General features: G+C 41.6%; 1 protein-coding gene across 1 annotated transcript in view; it reads right to left on the reverse strand.

Moving 5' to 3' along the window:
- Window positions 1-19,661, reverse strand: part of NUMB (NUMB endocytic adaptor protein) — a 70,839-nt gene that overhangs the window by 19,787 nt on the left and 31,391 nt on the right. Inside the window, exons 2-3 of the mRNA XM_084264066.1 lie at window positions 16,134-16,277; window positions 2,899-2,973 (exon numbers count right to left, since the gene is read on the reverse strand). Coding sequence (XP_084120192.1) covers window positions 2,899-2,973; window positions 16,134-16,259 — 201 coding nt within the window. The 5' untranslated portion in view covers window positions 16,260-16,277. The remainder of the gene's footprint in view (window positions 1-2,898; window positions 2,974-16,133; window positions 16,278-19,661) is intronic.

The following is a 19,661-nucleotide window of genomic DNA, read 5'->3' on the forward strand; positions in this document are numbered from 1 at the left end:
GATTGAGAGGTGAATACATGGGTTTCTCATCTATTAATGAGGCTGCCATTTCATCAGACAGAAAATAGGGACATAAGTTTGTCTTCATTAGGTCTCAACAATATTATGACCTGCACCTTATAGTATTGTTGGTGTGCCATTTCAGAGCTGTAAAACTGTAACAACTGAATACAGTATGGATGGGGGATTCTCTTGCAGCTTCTTTTACTCAGTTGCCAATTAAACAATGCCTGAATAAAATGCTCACCATCATCTGGTTTCAAGTTCTGCAAGATGCAGTGCCCAAAACCAATTATACCATATTAAACGAACAGGTAATAAGAAAAAAAAAACAACCCTGAAAGATTATTTCCCACGATAGAGAGACAGATTTCTTTGCATCTTTTCTTTCAAAAAGCAAAGCTGAAATTAGATTCCTAAACCCAATATTAAGGCTGTTCTATACTCTTCTTGAGAGATCCTGTAAAATGTTTTTAAATCTACTGGTCAAGCCTAAAAAAAGAACAGACTTCAGTTCCCCAATTGATTTGCCAAGTGTTGGAGAATAAGAATTAAGAGGAAAAAATGTACCTATTAAAATAAGTAAAGATAGGTAAGAACTCAATTTTTAGAAGCTATGAGATACAAGTGTTCAACAATTTTAAGGGAACAGAATTATTACCTATTAACTGGATTTGCCTGCAAAGAGAGCAGTGAAGATTAAATTAGGCCACATAGGTTTTGATGTAGTTTAACCATATGAAAAATGAAGTTCAATTTCCCTTAGCTTGTCTTTCAGTTTGAGCACTGCAGCTCAAACTTCTAATTCTTTCAAGACTGAGGGAAAGCCCATCAAAATAACCAAGCGCTGTGAAAACAAGAGAATACCAAAAAGAACAAGCTGTTTTCTTATCACATTCCTCGCATGCTGAAACATCATCCAGTGTCTCAGCTCTGGCTAATTAAGAGAGAATGCTGTACAGCAAAAAGCTTTCAGTAATAGCAGAGTCCTAAAAAAAAATGGCCCCAGTTTAAAACCTATGTGCTGGGGGTGAGAGGGGGGGCAGGCAGGGGTTGAATTGGAGTGAGCAGCCCAAAATGAACCTGGATCTGATGGAATCTGAAGGGCACAAAGTAGTTTCAGTAACCTGAATCTTCCTCTTGGGCCCAATGAGAACTTCACCTCTGCTTCTCAACTTCCAATACTGACAAAGAGACACTGCAAACTGCAATCATAAGAGTATGCATTTGTGCCTAATTTATATATATAGATATCAAAAACTTCAAACAGTGGGAGACACCAAAGTTATCTGAAGAAAAATGATGAATTTATGAGAACGGGAAAGTTTATGCCACTCCGAATTTGTAATTATGACATAGCAGGGAACAGGGAAATGAAATTATTGACTTCCAGAGAATGCACTGTAGAAGTCAGATATCCGAGTCTGACACTGGAATCAGTAATCCAGGCGATCGAGAACCACGATCTTGGAATTACCCAGGTTCTTGAAGAAACCGAGCGCTATGCTTTTACTATGTCTCATTATTTCTAAGCTTAGCTACCCTAAACTGGCTTGTGAGATGCAAGTTTGCGAAAAAACTAGAGAACAGATACTCGACAGCACAGTTCTCCAGAGAAGAGAACTAGAGAAGTTGGTGTACTAATAGAAAGAATTCTGATAGAACAAAAACCAGAATGAAACAAAAACAGATGCAATTCGTTATGTGGTCAGTACTTGAACTTTAAGCTACCTAAACTAAATAAAGATCAATCACAGCTGGGAACAGATGGGATGCAGCTTTAACAGGTTGCTATACATTAGTTGAGAGAAAAAAAGAACGCAAAGACTTGATCTTAATCAGAGCCCTAAATCAATTCCGAAACTTCACAGCACAACAGAAGGAAGAAAAAGATAACCTATAATCCTTGTTGTGTGCTAGGAAGAACAGGTTTAGTTGGAAACCATTTAAACTCTCACGTTTGGTGAGGGAAGAAAGCGACGTCCAGTAGTAGACATCTGAAGTCAGCAAAGGTGCAGAAGCATCTGATATACTTTCAGTCATTTTGGTGAGCTACAAGGATGCAAGAGTTTCTTCCAGTAAAGGCATCACTGAAGAATTCACACAGCTAAGACACCTTAAGAGATGGGATGAAAATGATTGCAATTCTCTATTCAGACCTCAAGTTTGAATGTCCTTTCTCCTGTTCTCTTCAATGCTGGTTTAGCCTCAGTTCCTTGATAGACTCACCGCTGCCTTTCTGCAGTTTGCTATTTCTGCAGGACTTTTTGAGATTACAGCTGCAGAAAAGAGATGACAAGACCTCTTCAAATGGCCACAGAAATACAAAGAGCTTGGAACGAGTGCCATTTACACAAGCAAACGTTCACAGAAGCCAAACAAAGAGCAGCCCACTTCATGACATCAGAATTAGGCAGCCTTCAGGCCACTTTGAGCAGATGCAAGCCAGATTATTTCATGCGTGACTATAATGTTGCAGTGCATTAGAAAAAAAGCAGCCTAAATCAAGTAATATTTTGTATAATGGTGAATTCAGTCACTATTAAAGTGGCAGGCAACAGAGGGAGAGAGAGAGAGGGAGAGGAAAAGAGAGAGTGAGAAAGAACTGTTAAAAAACAATGGTTGAAGTCCCAATTTAAGTCTCAAAGGTCACAGGGGATTTTCACGCGTATGCTTTGCAGAGTTTCTGCAAGTAGAAAGACCAGTTGTAACTCTCTCCCTCTTGTCACCAGATTAGCAGGTTCCCCCTAAGCGCAGCAGTGCTCTCAGACCAGCCAACTGTTCTCCCTAAGTCAGTCAGAAGTTCAGTCTTCAGCTGGGGCACTGCTGCCACACGGACCTTTTCCAGCAATGCTCACAGCCCCAGAACCAACTTTTCTATGAAACAGATATACATACAGATTTCAGTCTCTTCACAGCATCTTCACAGATATGCATTCCTCTGGATTCATCCACTTCCACGTGCCCCAAATACTGCAGGAAAGAAAGAAAGAAAGAAGGGGGAGAAAAGCTTAATGGTTGTTCCTTAAACTCCCTGGATTTAAAAAGTCAGAAGCACTGACAGTGCTTAGCTAGCTGCCTTCCAAGCCCCACGTTTGGAGGTTCGACTTTGTATCCATATGCGGCACCTGCATGGATAGAAAAGCCCTAATTTCCAGGGAATGACACTCTTTGACTACTTGGGGGGAAAAATGAATTTGAAAAGCAGGACTCTTTTTCCTGCTTATTCAGCATCAGCTGTAGTCCTTTTCTTTTTACTAGCACAGCGTGAAAACCTTAACTCAGCAGATGACTGTGAATAAATTATTTTTGAGTAATAAATACATTTAGTATCAAAAACTGAATTAGGCTATATAGCAAGGTAATAAAATATATTTGAATGTTCCTGTCCAAACCAAAGACATGTCCAATGTTGCAAGCAGAAAATATCCTTCTTTTTTACCCCACACCCCCTCCAGCTGTAAAAAACAATTGTTTTATCTTCCTTACACCACCAGGCTCTACTATGGACACAGAAACATCCATCATTCTCACAAAAAGTTCTTAAAAACATCAGTTTTCTCTATATTCATCTTATCAAGCACTATGTACCCAACAGCAGAGAAACTGCAAGTTCCAAAGCTTTTATATTAACAACCCAGAGTAGCATTATCCTACAGAGAAAACAATTTCAAGAAATACATCAGAGCTTAGTGCTCAGGGCACTCTGGATAGTTGAGTTGTACACTGGGGGGGAAGCTTTCATTTTTCCAATGTCTCCCTACCTTTTCTGACTGCAGTTGTGTTTGATGGGGAAGGAAGTGCTCTCTCCAAAACGTTCATATCCTTATTCAAAGTACTTAGCCGCTGAAGAAAACTTCCTGGAGTTTTGTAATAAGAGCTATAGGTCAAATCATCTCACCCCAATTCACGTGGCATTGTAAGAATCATATGCAATTCAGCATTTATATTCTAGACTAGCTGGAGAGTGAAGAAATGGTTTTGAAGTATCAGAATCAATGCTTATGTCGCTTAATGCAGTGGTAAACCTAGGTTTAATAATCTACTGAGAAGTCCCACTCCATCACAGAATATTCTGACATGAGTTAACAGAAATAACCCAGTTTTTCTTTCATTAATTAGCATACCATAATTAAGTAGGTGGACAAGAAAGGATTTCCCTCTTTAGCGCCATACTGAAGCACTCCAGCAGAATAACAGAATAGGATGAACTTAAAGGGACACACTCAGACTGTTTTAAAGTTTTATGGGAAATTTGAAAGTTGAGGGTTTTTTCATAAAAGGCAAGATGCTTTCAAAAGAGGAGATTCTACACAGCATTACTGAAAGATGTAAAATAGCTTTTGTTGCAGAAGGCTCTAACATTCAATCTCACTATTGAAAACTTAATCTGGATGGAACAATTCCATGAGAATTTCACTTGAACCAGTCCTCACAGCTGGAGAACAGCTTGAAAAATGAATCTCATTGAAGCTACAAGGTAACTAAACCAGATCTGACACTTCAGAGCTTTTCCAAAATGAGCTGTGAGGCTGAAGCCTTGTAACTGAATGCTAGAGCTGCCAAGACAGCGACTGTGCTCTCTCAGCTGAGCTTGCTGAACAGTTGTGTGAGATCTTCCTTTCTCCAGAACACACTAACTAGAAAGTTCTAATCCTAAAAATACACAAATAGCAACAACTAAAGATGCACTCAGTACGTGTCTGGAAGCACATGTTTATATCAAACAGCTTTCGTGGATGGATCTTTGGCTCTGCCGTGACTCCCATGGAAGCTGATGCAGAGGTTCTGTGGTTGTGCATATCGGTATGGGCAAGTTAGGGGTTTAGGAATTTAAGAAAGTTTGTTAACTTCTCTTTAAAAAGGAAGCAATACAGACAGACACAAAGCTGAGCAGAGGACAACTTTCGGGTTTCCTGAGCTATCTGCACATCTCATTTACCCCAGCGTAGGCAAACGTTTCCAACTGAAGATCCAAATCATTCCGGTCCTGTATTTGGCAACCTGCCTTTTGCTTGGAAAAGGGAGAAACAGAGCAGGGTAAATATTGCCTCATGTCACACTCCAAAACAGACACCCATTTTCCCATGTTGCCAAACCTCTATTCAAGCCCCATGCTCCAACTTCCAGCAATCAGTCATGCCACTACTGCTAGAGACAGCAAGTTGAGCTGCAGTTTTCAATACTGCTTCCACTCCAGTGAATGGGGATATTATTGCAAGTATCAAGTCCATCTATCCCCACCAAAGCGGTACAATCCACAGGGCTCACTGAGCATCAATCAATTCTGAACTATAAAAGAAATTACAGTGCCTCACAATACTTCTTTATGATATAGCGGACAAAAGGTGCTTTGTTTGCACTCACACTTTACGCTTTAAGCCCTTCATCATGAAAACCTAGTTCTCCCCACTGCACCCCTCCTGCAGAAGCCAGCAGCTCATCATTATCCATACCAGTGGCTCTGCACATTTTCCAGGCAGTTTCAGAATTCTTCCTGGTTGGTTGTTTTTTTGTTTCCCCTGGGGTGGTGGTGTGTGAATTCCTTATAGATACCAAAATATATTTAAGTTTCTTTCTTGTAAAAATAACTTTCAACTATATAATCAGAACACTGTGGCCCTCTTCCTTTTTTTTAAAGCCAAGTCTTCCTTAAGCAGCAGGTCCCCTTCCAAGTCTTCAAGCTTATTTCTAAGAGCTTTCTTCCCTCCCCCAGGCTGTGAGTAGATATACACAACTCCTGTATTGAAACAGTGCTACGACAGTTACCTGACTTTTAATGGGTAGTAAACAAAGACACAAATATTTCTTCAAGAATCTTGGCAAGCAGCTCCGCTACAGCCTGAGACCTTTTCTAGCATCCTTACATTTTAATCAGAAGTGTTAAATTGTAATTATATCCCTACCTTATCTTAACGTTGAAATACTAGCTCAGCTTATTAGCGCGACAGCATTTTACGAAGAACATTTCAAAATTTAACAGAGAAAGAAAATACAGCTGCGAGTTAGATAAAGACACGGTCTGTTCCTTACATCCCAAAATGGAAGTTAAACACCAGACCAGGACTTAATAAAATGAACCATCCCCAAACTCTGTTGTCCCACCACAGCAAAAAGGACGCAGGGAAACTGCGCTGAAGAGCAGATACATAAACCCCACATTTCTATACAGGACCTTTCAGGATCTCTGGAAGGAACCTCCCTTTCAAACTTCAGGAGAAGAAACATACTGTGAAGTGCCTGGGCAGCAACTTGTCCCAGATCATGAAAATCTCATGCAAATCCATCACGGCACGTTACTGCAAGCGCACTACAGGCCTGGGACAGGCAATTACAAGCTGTACGAAACTGATGTGAACTGCAGAAGCCCCACAACGGTGGCTGATGGCTTTGGAGAAGAGAAAGGAATCAGAGAATCACAGAATCATAGAATGGTCTGGGCTGGAAGGGACACCAAGGATCACAGAGCTCCAACTCCCCTGCCACAGGCAGGGCCACCAGCCTCCAGGCCTGCATCTACACAAGGTTGCCCAGGGCCCCATCCAACCTGGCCTTGAACACCTCCAGGGATGGGGCATCCACCACCTCTCCGGGCAGCCTGTTCCAACACCTCACCACTCTCTCTGTAAAGAGCTTACCCCTAATATCTAATCTAAACCTTCCCTTCTTCAGCTTTAATCCATCCCCCTTGTCCTGCCATTGTCTGCCCTTTTAAAAAGCTGATTCCCCTCCTGTTTCTCTGCTCCCTTCAGGGACTGGAAGGCTGCAATGAGGTCCCCCTGCAGCCTTCTCTTCTCCAGGCTGAACAAGCCCAGGTCCCTCAGCCTCTCTTCATAGGGGAGGTGCTCCAGCCCTCTTAATCATCTTCATGGCCTCCTCTGAACCCTCTCTAACAGTTCTATATCTTTCTTGTATTGCAGGCCCCAAGGAATGGGGTATCCCATAAGTGTTTGCAAAGAGCACCCACCCCTTGTCTCAAGGATCGCTGCAGCCTGCCTTCCTGGAGAAAGCAAGCGCTCTCCCAACAGGAAAGCACACATAGTAGGAATACAGTATTAATATTGAATGCATTCCTACTTAATTTCCATAGCAACCAATGAATGATAGCCATGACATCAGCAATTCTCAGCAATAAGATCTTCTGTAAGAGATTTAATTGTTATACCAGAAATTAACTGGCAATGCTTTTACAGAAAGCTAAAATCCTGGTGGACAGAGTTCCCACACCAAATAAAAAACTCGAATCCAAAGAAAATTCTTTCAGGAGCTGTTGGAAAACCCCTTAACACAAACATTTTTAAATACAAGTATTGCTTATAGCAACATTTTTGGGGCAGTGGGGGAGGAGATGATGGTACAGCAGAGAATAAACACACTTTCCCTCTTCACATCTGGGCTTTATGTTCTCTTTCACAGGTGGTGGCGTTCAGAAACCATCTCAAGTCAAACACAAGAACAAGTTTATCAGCGATGTAGCAAAATTCCCTTAAAACTTGTAACCAGCCCTTGTCCAGATTTCCTGTAGCTCCTTCAGGTACTGGAAAGCTGCTATAAGGTCTCCCAGGAGTCTTCTCCAGGCTGAACAAGGTGTGTCTTCAAAGAATTGTTCCAGCCTTCTGATCATTCAACATTTTAAACTTTTTTCCAACTTCATTTAAAAGTGAACAACTTATGTTACTGTATCAAGTGTTTTTGGTGGAGTTGTCCTACTGATTTCCCTCAAATACAGGCAACTGAAATTGCTTCAAAGCAAACATCAAGGACTGATGTATCAGGTCAGAAACATTGGCTGCACTCCACATGGATTGAGGGCAGCCCTGCGGAGGAGGACTTGATGGCACTGGTGTACAAGAAACTCAACATGACCTGACAATACATGCCTGCAACACAGAAAGCCAACCATATCCTGGGCTGCATCAAAAGAAACATAACCAGCAGGTCAAATGAGGTGATTCTGCCCCTCTATTCCACTCTCATGAGACCTCACCGGGAGTATTGTGTCCAGCTCTGGGGTCCCCAGCAGAAGGAGGAGATGGAGCTGTTAAAGCAAATACAGAGGAGGATCACAAAGATGATCAGAGGGCTAGAGCACCTCTCCTATGAAGCCAGGCTGAGAGAGTTGGGGTTGTTCAGCCTGGAGAAGAGAAGGCTCTAAATGGGACCTTACAGCAGCTTTCCAGTACCTCAAGGTACTCTCCTCCTACAGGAAAGCTGAAGAGGGGCTATTTACAAGAACACGTAACAATAGAACAGATAGGGGTAGATTTAGATTAGACATTAGGAAGAAATTCTCCCCTGTGAGGACAGTGATGCCTCAGCATGGGCTGCCCAGTGAACCTGGGGATGCCCCTAGATCCCTGGCAGGGTTCAAGGCCAGGTTGGATGGGGGTTTGGGCACCCTGGTCTGGTGGAAGGTGTCCCTGGCCATGGCAGGGTGGCTGGGACTGGATGGTCTTTAAGGTCCCTTCCAACCCAAACCAGTCTGTGATTCTACGATTGCTGGTCAGAAACAAAACAGATCTGTGTCCTCCTAAAAGAAATACCACTCTGATAATTGTTTTTTGTTTGGGTTCTTTGTTTTTTTCCACAAATGCTTGGCTGACCCAGTTTTCAAAACATCAAAGTTCAACAATGAGAGCTGGAGGGGGAGAGAAAAAAAAAGAATCCTTCAGCAGAACTCCTTCCACCTGGACAACTCACTCAAGCCAGTTTTGTTTCTTCAAGCCTGCTAATACGCTATTAAAGACTCTTCCAAACAGACACAGCTACACAAACCACTGAAGCTCCCTTTGTACCAGCAGGTGTTCACATGTGCTGCTTTATTTGAAATTTACAGATTAAAATCTTCAGATTACATTTGAAACTAGATGGAGGCAAGAAATGAGCTTATTCTAAGTCTTGGCCAAGGTGTTCCGTGCTAAGGGACTGGCTGCCACAGAGAAAAGCACTCCACCAATTCCTTCCTGTTTTTCCTAGAGGCAGCAACATTTCTCTTTCTTCCTCTGGGTAACTACTACTCTTTGGAACAGTAAGACGGACCACTTGGCATCTACATATGTAGATACGCTTCTGGAATTGGCACTGCTCAAGAATTAAAGTCTGAGCTCGACAGTTGCACAGTGAATTGCTGTCTTGCAGCTAGACATAAGCTTAATTCCAGAAAGCCTGGATACATCTTAAAGCTGAGGTACTTTTCCACTGACTCCTCTAAGATTTACATCCCAATGCACAGTATTTGATTTCTTTCTTCTCTGACACCAGTGCTCCTGCCTTTTTAATTTATCATTCTGAAACTGATGTTTGCTTAGACAGAGCTACAGAAGCACAGGCAAAAGGAACTCCATGATTAAGCATCAACAAACAAAGCCTAATTCTGCTTAGTCTGAGCTACAGGTTCGTTATGACACTACATGTGTCCTTAAGGTCCAACTTCTTCCACTTCCCTAAGCTCCATACAGGATACACAAATGTCCTATCCTTCATATTCTCACAAACCCCTAAAAATAAGAAGAATAAGAAGAGAAGGAACTCGAGAGGTTTTGTAGGACAGCACTTGCCTCAAGGCAGGATCTACTTTCACATCTACATGAGAGAAGTCAGCCCGAAAGTATTATGACATTTCTGTAACGGGAGATCAATAGGGGAGACCTGCTACCCTGTAGCTTACATGCCTCACTGTTAGAAGGGAGGTTGTTTTTTTGGCTGAGGAGTTGTTGTTACTGACTATCTTAATTTCCCTTGATGAGGCTTAAGCCCACTATTTCTCCTAGACTCCTTACAGCTTCGCATAGGTACTATTACACATAGATTTTCAATTTTTGGTCTGATGTGCAATTCCCACTTTTCCAGGAATTCAGCATTAGTAAATAAATCTAAAATTTCCATTTAAAAAAAACTCAGTGCTGATAGCACCAAGTTCCATAAACTCACTGCATGGGTACATGTTGTACCTCTTCTTCATGTTCTGCAAAATATACAGTTTCCATTTATGACACTGGAAATCTCTTAATTTCAAAACCCAAACCACTCAGAATTAAAATGTATAACCCAATAAACCCTTGTGTTATTTCCAAGAGCCGATTACATTTACAAGACATACGTCTATAAAGGCTTCCAAACCATTTTTAATGGCCCTAAACATTACCAGTCATATTTTTAAAACAATTTGAAGTGTACTAAACAGTTTCAGAATTTTACCTTGGCGAAAGACAGGTAGGTTTTAAAATGGAGTAAGAAGGTAAAATTTATTTGCAAGGTCGTTCAAACAAAACTAAGGGTTGGAGGCAAGTATGGAAAGTTTAAAGATTGGGGATTGCATTACATTCTTTTTTAACTGTGACCAAACTGCACAGGAATACGCCTGAGGGAAACCTCAAACCTTCTGTTATAATCACCATTGGTTTATAATTAGCTGTCTTCAAGCTTTCTTCCTGTCATCTTAAATGCTGCAGGACTTCAAGAATGTACCTCTCTGCTTGCTGCCAGGTTGGCAATCAATAGAAACAGTTATTGTTCAATGCTAACATCAATCCATGCATGGATTTAGTGCTGAACGTGTAAGGCTGTGCAACATTGCAGAAATCAGCAGATTTGTCACATTAACTTCTTAAAAATACTTAACATAGTTTCCTAAGGCTACTCAAGCATCTCAAGCCTTCACAGACAGAAATATCACATGCCTAACAAAGGCACTTCAGCATCAACAAACTGGCAAATTATTTCACAGCCAGGGTTACTGCAAGCTATAAGTGCAGTATGATCCAAAATAGAAGCTGCAGCTACCTGTGCTGGGTACCAGCCTTCCTGATCTGGAGGCAGAGAAGGGCACGCAAGCTGTATCTACACACTGATAAAACATCACAAGTTATTTTAAATACAAAGTTTATAAATTAGACATTGAGTATATGGCCTACCAGCCTAACCCAGGGATGCCAGGGCTGGGAACAGGCAGTCACAGGTCCCAATGAGGATACATCTCTGCAGGACTCATTGCAAGTTGTTTCCTTTCCTTCTGACTCTGAGTTACAGAGTAATACAGTGTCCTCCACACACCTCCCACCAAACCCTGGGCTAGATAGGAAACGGATATAGACCCCAAGTCCTCCATTCTCCATGATGAATTCATTGCATACAGGCTGGGTCTCACCCCACTCACCAGTGATGACATTATAGATAAGATGCAGGATTCCAGAGACTGGACCTGTGATGAGTTCTGTCCAGAGTGCTCTGTGGAGTTCCCCCTGACATCCAGTGCAACAAAGACTGGACTCATCACGTCACATCCCATGATCTCATCTCTAACGACCCCTGGGTCATACTGGTAACATCTCAGAGCAGAGACGACGACCCCAGTGACTATGTGGAGCACAGTCACAGTCAACTCTTCTATGGGTCAATGTACAACTGTATCCACACAATTCTTACTTGTCAACACTACAGAGAAATCGAGATTCAGCGGGAAGGCTGATTCACACGGTATCCGGCTCCCGGCAGCAAATCCTGGACTTCAAACCCAAAAATACAAACGTGGGTTTCTTCCCCTTACTCGGGGACTTTTTTCACTGGTATCTTTAGTCTTCCAGTTGGAATAACTGGAATAAAATATGCATAGAAATTTGAAGGCTAGAGGCAACAGGACCCTTAGACATATTAAGGCCAGAGGGACTGATGACCAAAAACATGAAAATGACAAAATAAAACTAATTAAATTAATTGAAGATCTATGTGACTGATGCATCTTCTAGAACCACAGGTAAGAATCAGCTGTTAATATTCTGTTCAACACATCCAGTTGGTTAGAACCCCCAAGAACTTGCAAACATTTTGTTTGCTTACATTTGTTAAGTAGAGGGAAATGACCTAATTTTTCTGATATAAATTTCACAGGCCAGTTACTCTCAAGTGTGTTTGTATGAATAAAAACTACTTACCCAGAGGGACATTGGAAAAGGCATTTCAGACAAAAGAAGCCCTAGAGTCAAATATTTCAGTCATTAAAACACAGAACAGCTGCATGTTCTCAGTGAGGTAGCGTCTGGAGTGAGAAAGCAAGCTTGGAAACGCAGATGTCAATGAACTTCGGGGTTTTTGCAATTACAAAGTATAAAGATTGTGTAAAAATAAATCATAGCACTGATAAGCACAGCCTTTTAGAACAATCTACTGCTGAATAGTGTTAAAATACGACGTCTCTAACTCAGTCCCATATACATTATGTGTATCTGGCGCTGGTTTTCTCTCAGAGGGAGGATTCCCTGCTGAAGCACAGTAGTTACTTTTCAGTTAGGACAGTGGGAGAGAATTCGCCCCTGACAAAGCGCTTCCACACACATTTCCCAGCAGCTGTTAACAGTGCCACAGCTAATAACGAAGCAACTCCAAGCACATCCATAACAGCCGTGGCGTATTACGCCTCCTCACCACGAAAGAGAGGAGAACAATACCATCATGTTACCAATGGAACAGCAAACATCTGCAAGGCACGCCTGTGTAAACATGAGTTTGACATCCTTTCCTTACCTTTACTGACACCAGGCACCTGTCTCTCTGCTGATGCAACAGAATGCAAAAATTCACTTGTACACTCCAGCATCCTGGCTCTTCTGCCAATGAAACTCTAGCAGATTCAAAGGATTTTACACAGAAGAGCAGCGCAGGAAAGTCCGTAGCCACTCCAGGGCCCTGTCTTGAATGTGTCAGATGACCACCTCCAGCACAGTACAGAGCTACCTCCATATATATCCTACACACACTAAGCTGACTCACAAAATATGATCAATAGCTCATTACATACAACACAGACACTCCAACTAGTGGAAAAACAGACTGCTACACAAAACAAAACAACAAAAAAACAGTGTTCTTGCCTAAAAGCAGCAGTACACACACAGCATTATCACCACCTCCAAATTTATGAGCACAGCGCTTGAGAGAACCAGCTATGCATTAAATCTAATTCCCTGAATTTTAACGCAACAATGTAATAGGAATTTTGCCAATACTTTTCACAGAACATCATCTCTACCAAAATGAAGGCAATCCATAGATGGATTAGATTTGCGCAAATCCCAGCAGCACACTTAATGTACTTTAATTAACAGCACGGGTCTGCTGTGGGTGTAGCACAGGAAGAGCTTCAAGAACTGTGCCACCATCAGAAACCTTTCAATAACGTTAGGTCTGTTTGCAGTACAGCACCCTCAAAGCACAATGAACAAGCAGCTACTGGAGTCCCTGTCCAACACCAACACAACGAAGCCCCGAGGCAGGATGGAATCCTATTTGCAACATGACTTTCAAAGTGCTTCCACATGTCCTGTAATATCTAAAAAAGGATGTATCTGTGCCAGTGTTCTACAAACACTCCAACTCTGGGCAAAATATAAATACCCAAAGGCAAGAAGTTAAAAACCAAGCTAACCTAACACTGCTTTAAGGAAATGACATTTCATCTTTCACAAGAGAAATCAAGACCAAGTCTTCCCTACTTGGCATTGGCACTTGTCTCCTCTCTCCAAAAAATGTTACGAGTCTCACCTAAATAAAACAGCAAGCATTAGAAGAAAAAAGGCCCTCAACACAGCTGCTACTACATTAGTTTCGTGGATCTTACTTCCGTACAGAAATCCTCACAGACAACTATAGGGATGGATATATGTTAACAGTTCTCAAGTCTTCACCAGCCATACAGGCAAAATCTTTGCCATCCCTGCAAAAGCCAGACTCCAGTCCTGCTGCTCATTGATGCTTTGAGCTCCAGAGAATGACAGCTCAGGATTTTTAGAGAGTGGGCAAGGCACAACATAAAACATAAGGACAGGCTGATACCCCCAGAAACACGTGACACTGTGGCTGATCAGCTATATTGCAGGCAATGGACCACTCAAGAACTCCCACTCAGGAACTCAAGAAAATTAAGGTATTTTCAGATGTGAATGTGTTCCTATTCAGTAACCGTTTTTCTCAAAATACCTCAGTTTATTCTCTTCCACTGAGGAGCATCAGGAAGAAAAGTCAGCCCAACAGATATTTAAGGACATAAGAGAAAGCATACTTTTCCTGGAACACAGGAGTTTCTGAGTAATACTCAAGAACAGTGTTGCAGGATACTCTCCTTCAATAGCACAAAGTCCTATTCTTTTTGCAAGCAAAATATAGTACCACCCACTAAACCGATGACTCCACATCTGGTTTATCTCATCCACTCACAATAGCATACTTCCTGTCTGTATCCACTAAACGCCAGTTCACACCCACTTTGCATCCCAAGCCTAATAAAAATTTCCACTACTGTCCCATCTCAAGGTACAGTATTTTGGAAGATAGATTCTCATCAAATGAGCTAAAATGGTTCTTAATGTCAAATTGTTCTAAGCTTTTGTTTAATTGCAAAGTCTTTAAACATTAATAGCCTCCCATTCTGACCGAACCAAGAAACGCATGTAAAAATGCATTTCCTTCAGAGTATTTTTTCCAAAGATCAAATTAAATTAGTTCAATGAATTCCAATGTAAAGCGGGCAAAAAAGACTAAGTCAGTCCCATTATGATGGCAGGATACAAAAAAAATCATCCATTTCTATGCCTCTCCAGCACAGAATAGCCCCAAACCTTTTCTGACTCTGAGTACATGTGCCCAGAATAGATGAATGCTTCATTTAAATACAGGAAGCGTTTGTCATTATAAGTGCAAGTCCTGACTGAGAGTTAAAAAAAGTCAATCTTTAAACAGCAAGAAGCAGTTCACACCCTTTGAGCTCAGTAAAGGACTGAAAAAGTCCGAGTTAAAACTATATGTCCAGAAATTGAGGATTTTGCTTTTCATCCTGTGATTATTAATAAATAGCGATCCTCAAGGGAACAGCTCTATTCTCGCCTAGACAGTGCTAAGCCTTAATCTAAGTGGAAGCTTCCACAGAGCAGTTACTTACTTCCAAAGCTCTGGCAAAACACCATCTCTGTTTAGCACTGGATTACAGTTCCTTCCTTCTAGAAGACAACTAACACAGGGCAAAGACAAATAAGCAAGTATCTATAACAAACTAGAAACATTATATATGCTTGAGTGTACGCAGAAGCTCAAGTAACTATAGTGGGGCAAAGTAGGGCATCAACCTAGTGTGAAAGTTACCTCTCATTTATTGTGTATTTATAAATACATACCAGCTTTACAAAAACATGTAACATCACCAGAATTACTTTACCAGCCAGAATTACTTTAATACAGATAAAAACAAGCAAAAGGTCCGTAAGTGTCAGAACCATAGACTGCTTTCCTTGTGCATGGATATTTAAATTGTTAGCTTCCCGTGTCATCTGCTTACAACCTGTTGTAGAGTTAGTATTAGTGTCATTTGAGGAAGAAAGCTTTTCGTTACAAGGGGAGCATGCGCTTTCCATTTCAGATTTTTAATATTATATTTCTTAAGTATTAAGTCTTATTCTAAAATATTAAAACGTTATTGTTTCTGACATAAACGAGAAGGTGACACGGTGACACAAAAGAAAACAGCTATTGATAATATTCTGATCATCTGGAATGAGTCCTGGGAATTGGAAGAGGTAATTTGGGTTTTGCATGCATTACTAGTCTGTAATACACGCGCACACCAAAAAAAATATCATAGCAAAAAAAACACTCTCAGAAGTTAGCAATTGCTTACAACCTCAAGCACTGGAAGGAAAGCCAGATGTTACTTTGCAATCTTTGCAATTATCAGAAGGGAGGAAGGATTCCTTTCCAAGCACAACCCACTGCTTACCTTACAAGGCAAACTGTAACTCCGCTTTTAACAGAGAGAAGCAAGTACCTTTCCTTGCAAAACAAGAGCTGTCTCTTTTCTGCTCTTCCAGAAAAATGAAGACAAATATTACATTACTCCTCTGGCTAGCTACATGATTTATTTCAATTAGATAATAACGTAGGGTATTCTCAGAGAGTGATTTTTCCAAGGCATTTGTTACATGAGTCATCTGGCTTTAAAAAAAAAAAAAAGCCCCATCCCTTGCAATGAGAGCTGAGTGTAAAATAGGTCAGTGTGTAATGAAGCATGCTGCTGACTTATGCTTGCCAAAAAAACCCAAATAATAATTCATGGCAGGAGTACCATCCAAAAGAAAGACAGACACTCTTACCTTAACAGGAAAGCTACACTTGCCAGTGCGAACGCCTTCTTCATCCGTCTGCCACTGGTGAGGCCTACTGGCCTCTGGCACGTAGACATCTTTCTTTCTCCTAAAGCTCTGCCGTAATTTGTTCATTTCTCAGATTTTCACGTCCTAGAAGAAGAAGAAGGAGAAAAAAGAATATTGCCAGTAAGCACCATTTAGCCACTTCAGGTCAACCACAGGCCCGACAAATATCCCTGTGAAATACCTGAGCTTCTGAAGGGAGGTCTCTGCGAAAAGAAAATGTTTTGGGTATGTATTCAGAGAAAGACAGATGTTCACTTCAAAGTGGGAAACACAAATCCACATTACTTAAGATCCTTCCAAAGCAACTGAAGCGTTAGACCAAGGAAAAACTATTACTCTAAGCATGAAGTTACCTAAAATAGCTAACAGAAGAGCCGTTAAGAGAGATGTGTAAGAAATCCCACCTCCCAAAATTTAAACAGCTATCTAAAGCAACCTAGCAGGACACCAGCAGCACAAGCTTCCAAGGCACCTGTGCAAGACAAGGATTCAGAACCCTAGGACTGCTCCCAAAAGGATGTGCTTGTGTTGTTCTTTGGCAGCTTCGTGCTTTTACTGAGGGGCACAGCCCAGCCCTTTGTCTGCTGATAAAAGTTCTTATGTTTCAACGAGAAGTGCTCTGAACTGACTTCCACGTCCTGAGTAAATCTCACCAGAGTTACACAGTCCTAACCTCTTCAAAGCAGGAAGACAGTTCTGTAATTACATTTCCAGAGCCTAGAGAACTAAATGCTTTTTATATGCTATCCCCTCACGTGCCGGTTTCTATATACAAGCCAATCTACACTTTAGACATGCTCACCTTTACCAGATGCAAACTCCCAATTGGCCAAGGAGCTACCAGAGAAAGTATCACTACCAAAAAGACTAGATATTCAGCTACAAAAATAAAATCACACGGGATACAGCATGGGGAATACAGAAAACACACTGGAATGCTTCTTGGATTGCTCTTCTTTCCTGAAAAAAAGCCTTCTTAGAGCCATGACGTCTCATTTTGATAGAAAAAAAGATGCTGTAAAATGCAAGGCAACAAACTGAGTGGATTATATATGCTTATTTCCCATTAGATTAACTAAGCTACAAAATATAGATGTTTATGTGTGTCAACAGTTGGCCTTTGAATGAAAGCAGCTTTAAAAGCTGTTGGAATGGGTTTTTTTAAATCCTGAAAAGAGCTAGTGTTTTCCAGCTAAAACTATCTGACACAGGGCAGAAAAATCAACACATTCATGTTTGTGGTACCTGGCATTTTTAAAGCTTAAATTCAAAATGCAACAATTTTTAAGTGAGCCAAAGGCAGAAATTATAAAAGGGCTACAGAGAATCACTGCCTACCACTACCAATTCTGATCAAACTAAAAATATTAAATTGTTTTGTATCTCATGATTCCCTTTAGTGTTTCCAAGTAATAAAAAGTTGTAAGTTCTGTGACTGACTCCCCAAATCCCCATTCAGCAACTGTTATTTCCCTCCTCAAACTGTAAATCATTAGCCAAGTCAGCTCCTGGGGCACCTTAAGGCAGAGCATCGCCTCACTTCTCTAGAATCTTCCATGTTTCCATCATCTACCAAAGGCTATATTGTAAAATAAGTTATAACTTAAAGATCTGCCCATGGATAAGGAAAACACCACTCTATTGCTAGAGCTGGGAAATTCAAATGTGGTGATGTTACCACCCAGTGAAGGGCAAATAAGCATGCTGCTCACATGTGCCAAGTTCAGTGAGGAGCAAATAGGACACCGCCTGGTCTCGCAGTGCTGTGGGGCACTCTTAGCATCAGGGATGATTCCCAAAGTATTTCTTCATCAGCAAACAAGCAGACCAAATGCCACTTTTGCCACAAACATCTGCGTTCCAAGCTGCCCAATGAGCGTCTGAAAGCAGGAAGGTTTGGCACTCCGAATCTCTCTTGTAAATTAAGTGAAGGGCTGAGCTGCACAGCAAAGGTGAGACGCCTGTCCCTGGAAGGAGGGGAGCCACGAGCTCTAACAAATGCTGGGAGCAAGGATAGGAAATTGCTCATGGGATTCTGAATCACAATTATCTAGTAAAGTGTTGGCTTCATTCCTTCAGAGCTCCAAAATGCCTGAGAGAACTAGTAACGCAAAATACTTTCCTTAACTTACTCGGTAGCATTTAGAGGCACGCATTTCTTGCCACTAAAAAGCTGAAGCAGCTCCTCTTACAAACACTTTCTTTCTTCTACAAGCTAAAAACCACTTGAAACTCTCTGGACGTGCAAAGGCAGTTCTGGAAGTTATAAAAGGAGATGCAAGCTTCCATTCTCCATTAAGGCTGAGAGAAGCATTAAAGCAGAATCAAGCACATCCTGCTTTGGCAGGGGGGTTGGACTCGATGGTCTCTTGAGGTCCCTTCCAACCCCTATGATCCTGTGATTCTGTATTCTGCCTTACAAACTCAGAGAGAGGACTCCACGTGTCGCTGAGTCTATCAGAACCAGAATTTCAAGGGGTGCCATTCAATCACCTCGGGCAGGTAACTGGTACCGCAGGGCAAATCAAAGTACGGCACTTCAGTTCGCTCTTGTCCCTGCTGAAGACCTGCAGTGCCACAGCACAGTGAGCAAAACCACTGCTCCAGCTGCTTTGGTGTAAAGCTCCTGAGTCTGGTCAGCATGTAGCTTAAAGCCAAGCCTGACCCTGCACTCAGGTGGTTGAGACACAGGCATAGATACTCTGTCCTGCCAAAAGCAGCAAGAGGCTCTTAAAACTGATACAAACAGATGCAGTAAGGCTCATCTGCCCAACTCCTGAGTATCACCGATTAAAAAAAATGCTTTGTAAAATTTCAAACCAACAAACACATAAGAACAACCTGTGGGAAACTTTTCAAGGTAACTCTGAATCTCAAAAGCTTCAGGAAGCAACAAAACAAGAAGAGAGAACAGCACAGGGTTGCTGTACTGCTTGTGAAATTGCAGTCTAATTGCCTTATCATCAGACTTGTGTACGGAGCATATCCTTCGACTTCTCCCAGGAAGCACTGCTTCTGCCCATGAGACCAGTACCTTATCTGAGATTTATTCCAACCAGCAATATCAATCCACAGGGGAGGATGAAAACAACAGTGCCTCATCTACAGTTCTATGAGAAGCTTTACCCAAAAGCATTTCCTTTTCACTGAAAACCAAGCCTCTGTTGAGCACCACCACTGCATGCGAAGCTCCGCATAAAGCTTCAGTATAAATACATTTTTTTTAATCTCACTGAAATGGATTCTCCAAGTAATCTGGTGTAGAGCTGGCTGCTCCTGAAATGCGTGTGCTGCAGCTGGTTTAGAACCAAAACCAGTGTACCCTCATATACTTCTGAAATCAAAGTAGGCAACAATCAAGTCAGTATCACAGAGGTATGATGGATTGATATTTGAGTGTGGCCAGCAGGTCAAAGGAGGTGATCCTCCCCCTCTGCTCTACCCTGGTCATGCCCCACCTGGAGTATT

This window comes from Gallinula chloropus (assembly GCF_964237585.1).
Source record: "Gallinula chloropus genome assembly, chromosome: 4".
Taxonomy (NCBI): domain Eukaryota; kingdom Metazoa; phylum Chordata; class Aves; order Gruiformes; family Rallidae; genus Gallinula; species Gallinula chloropus.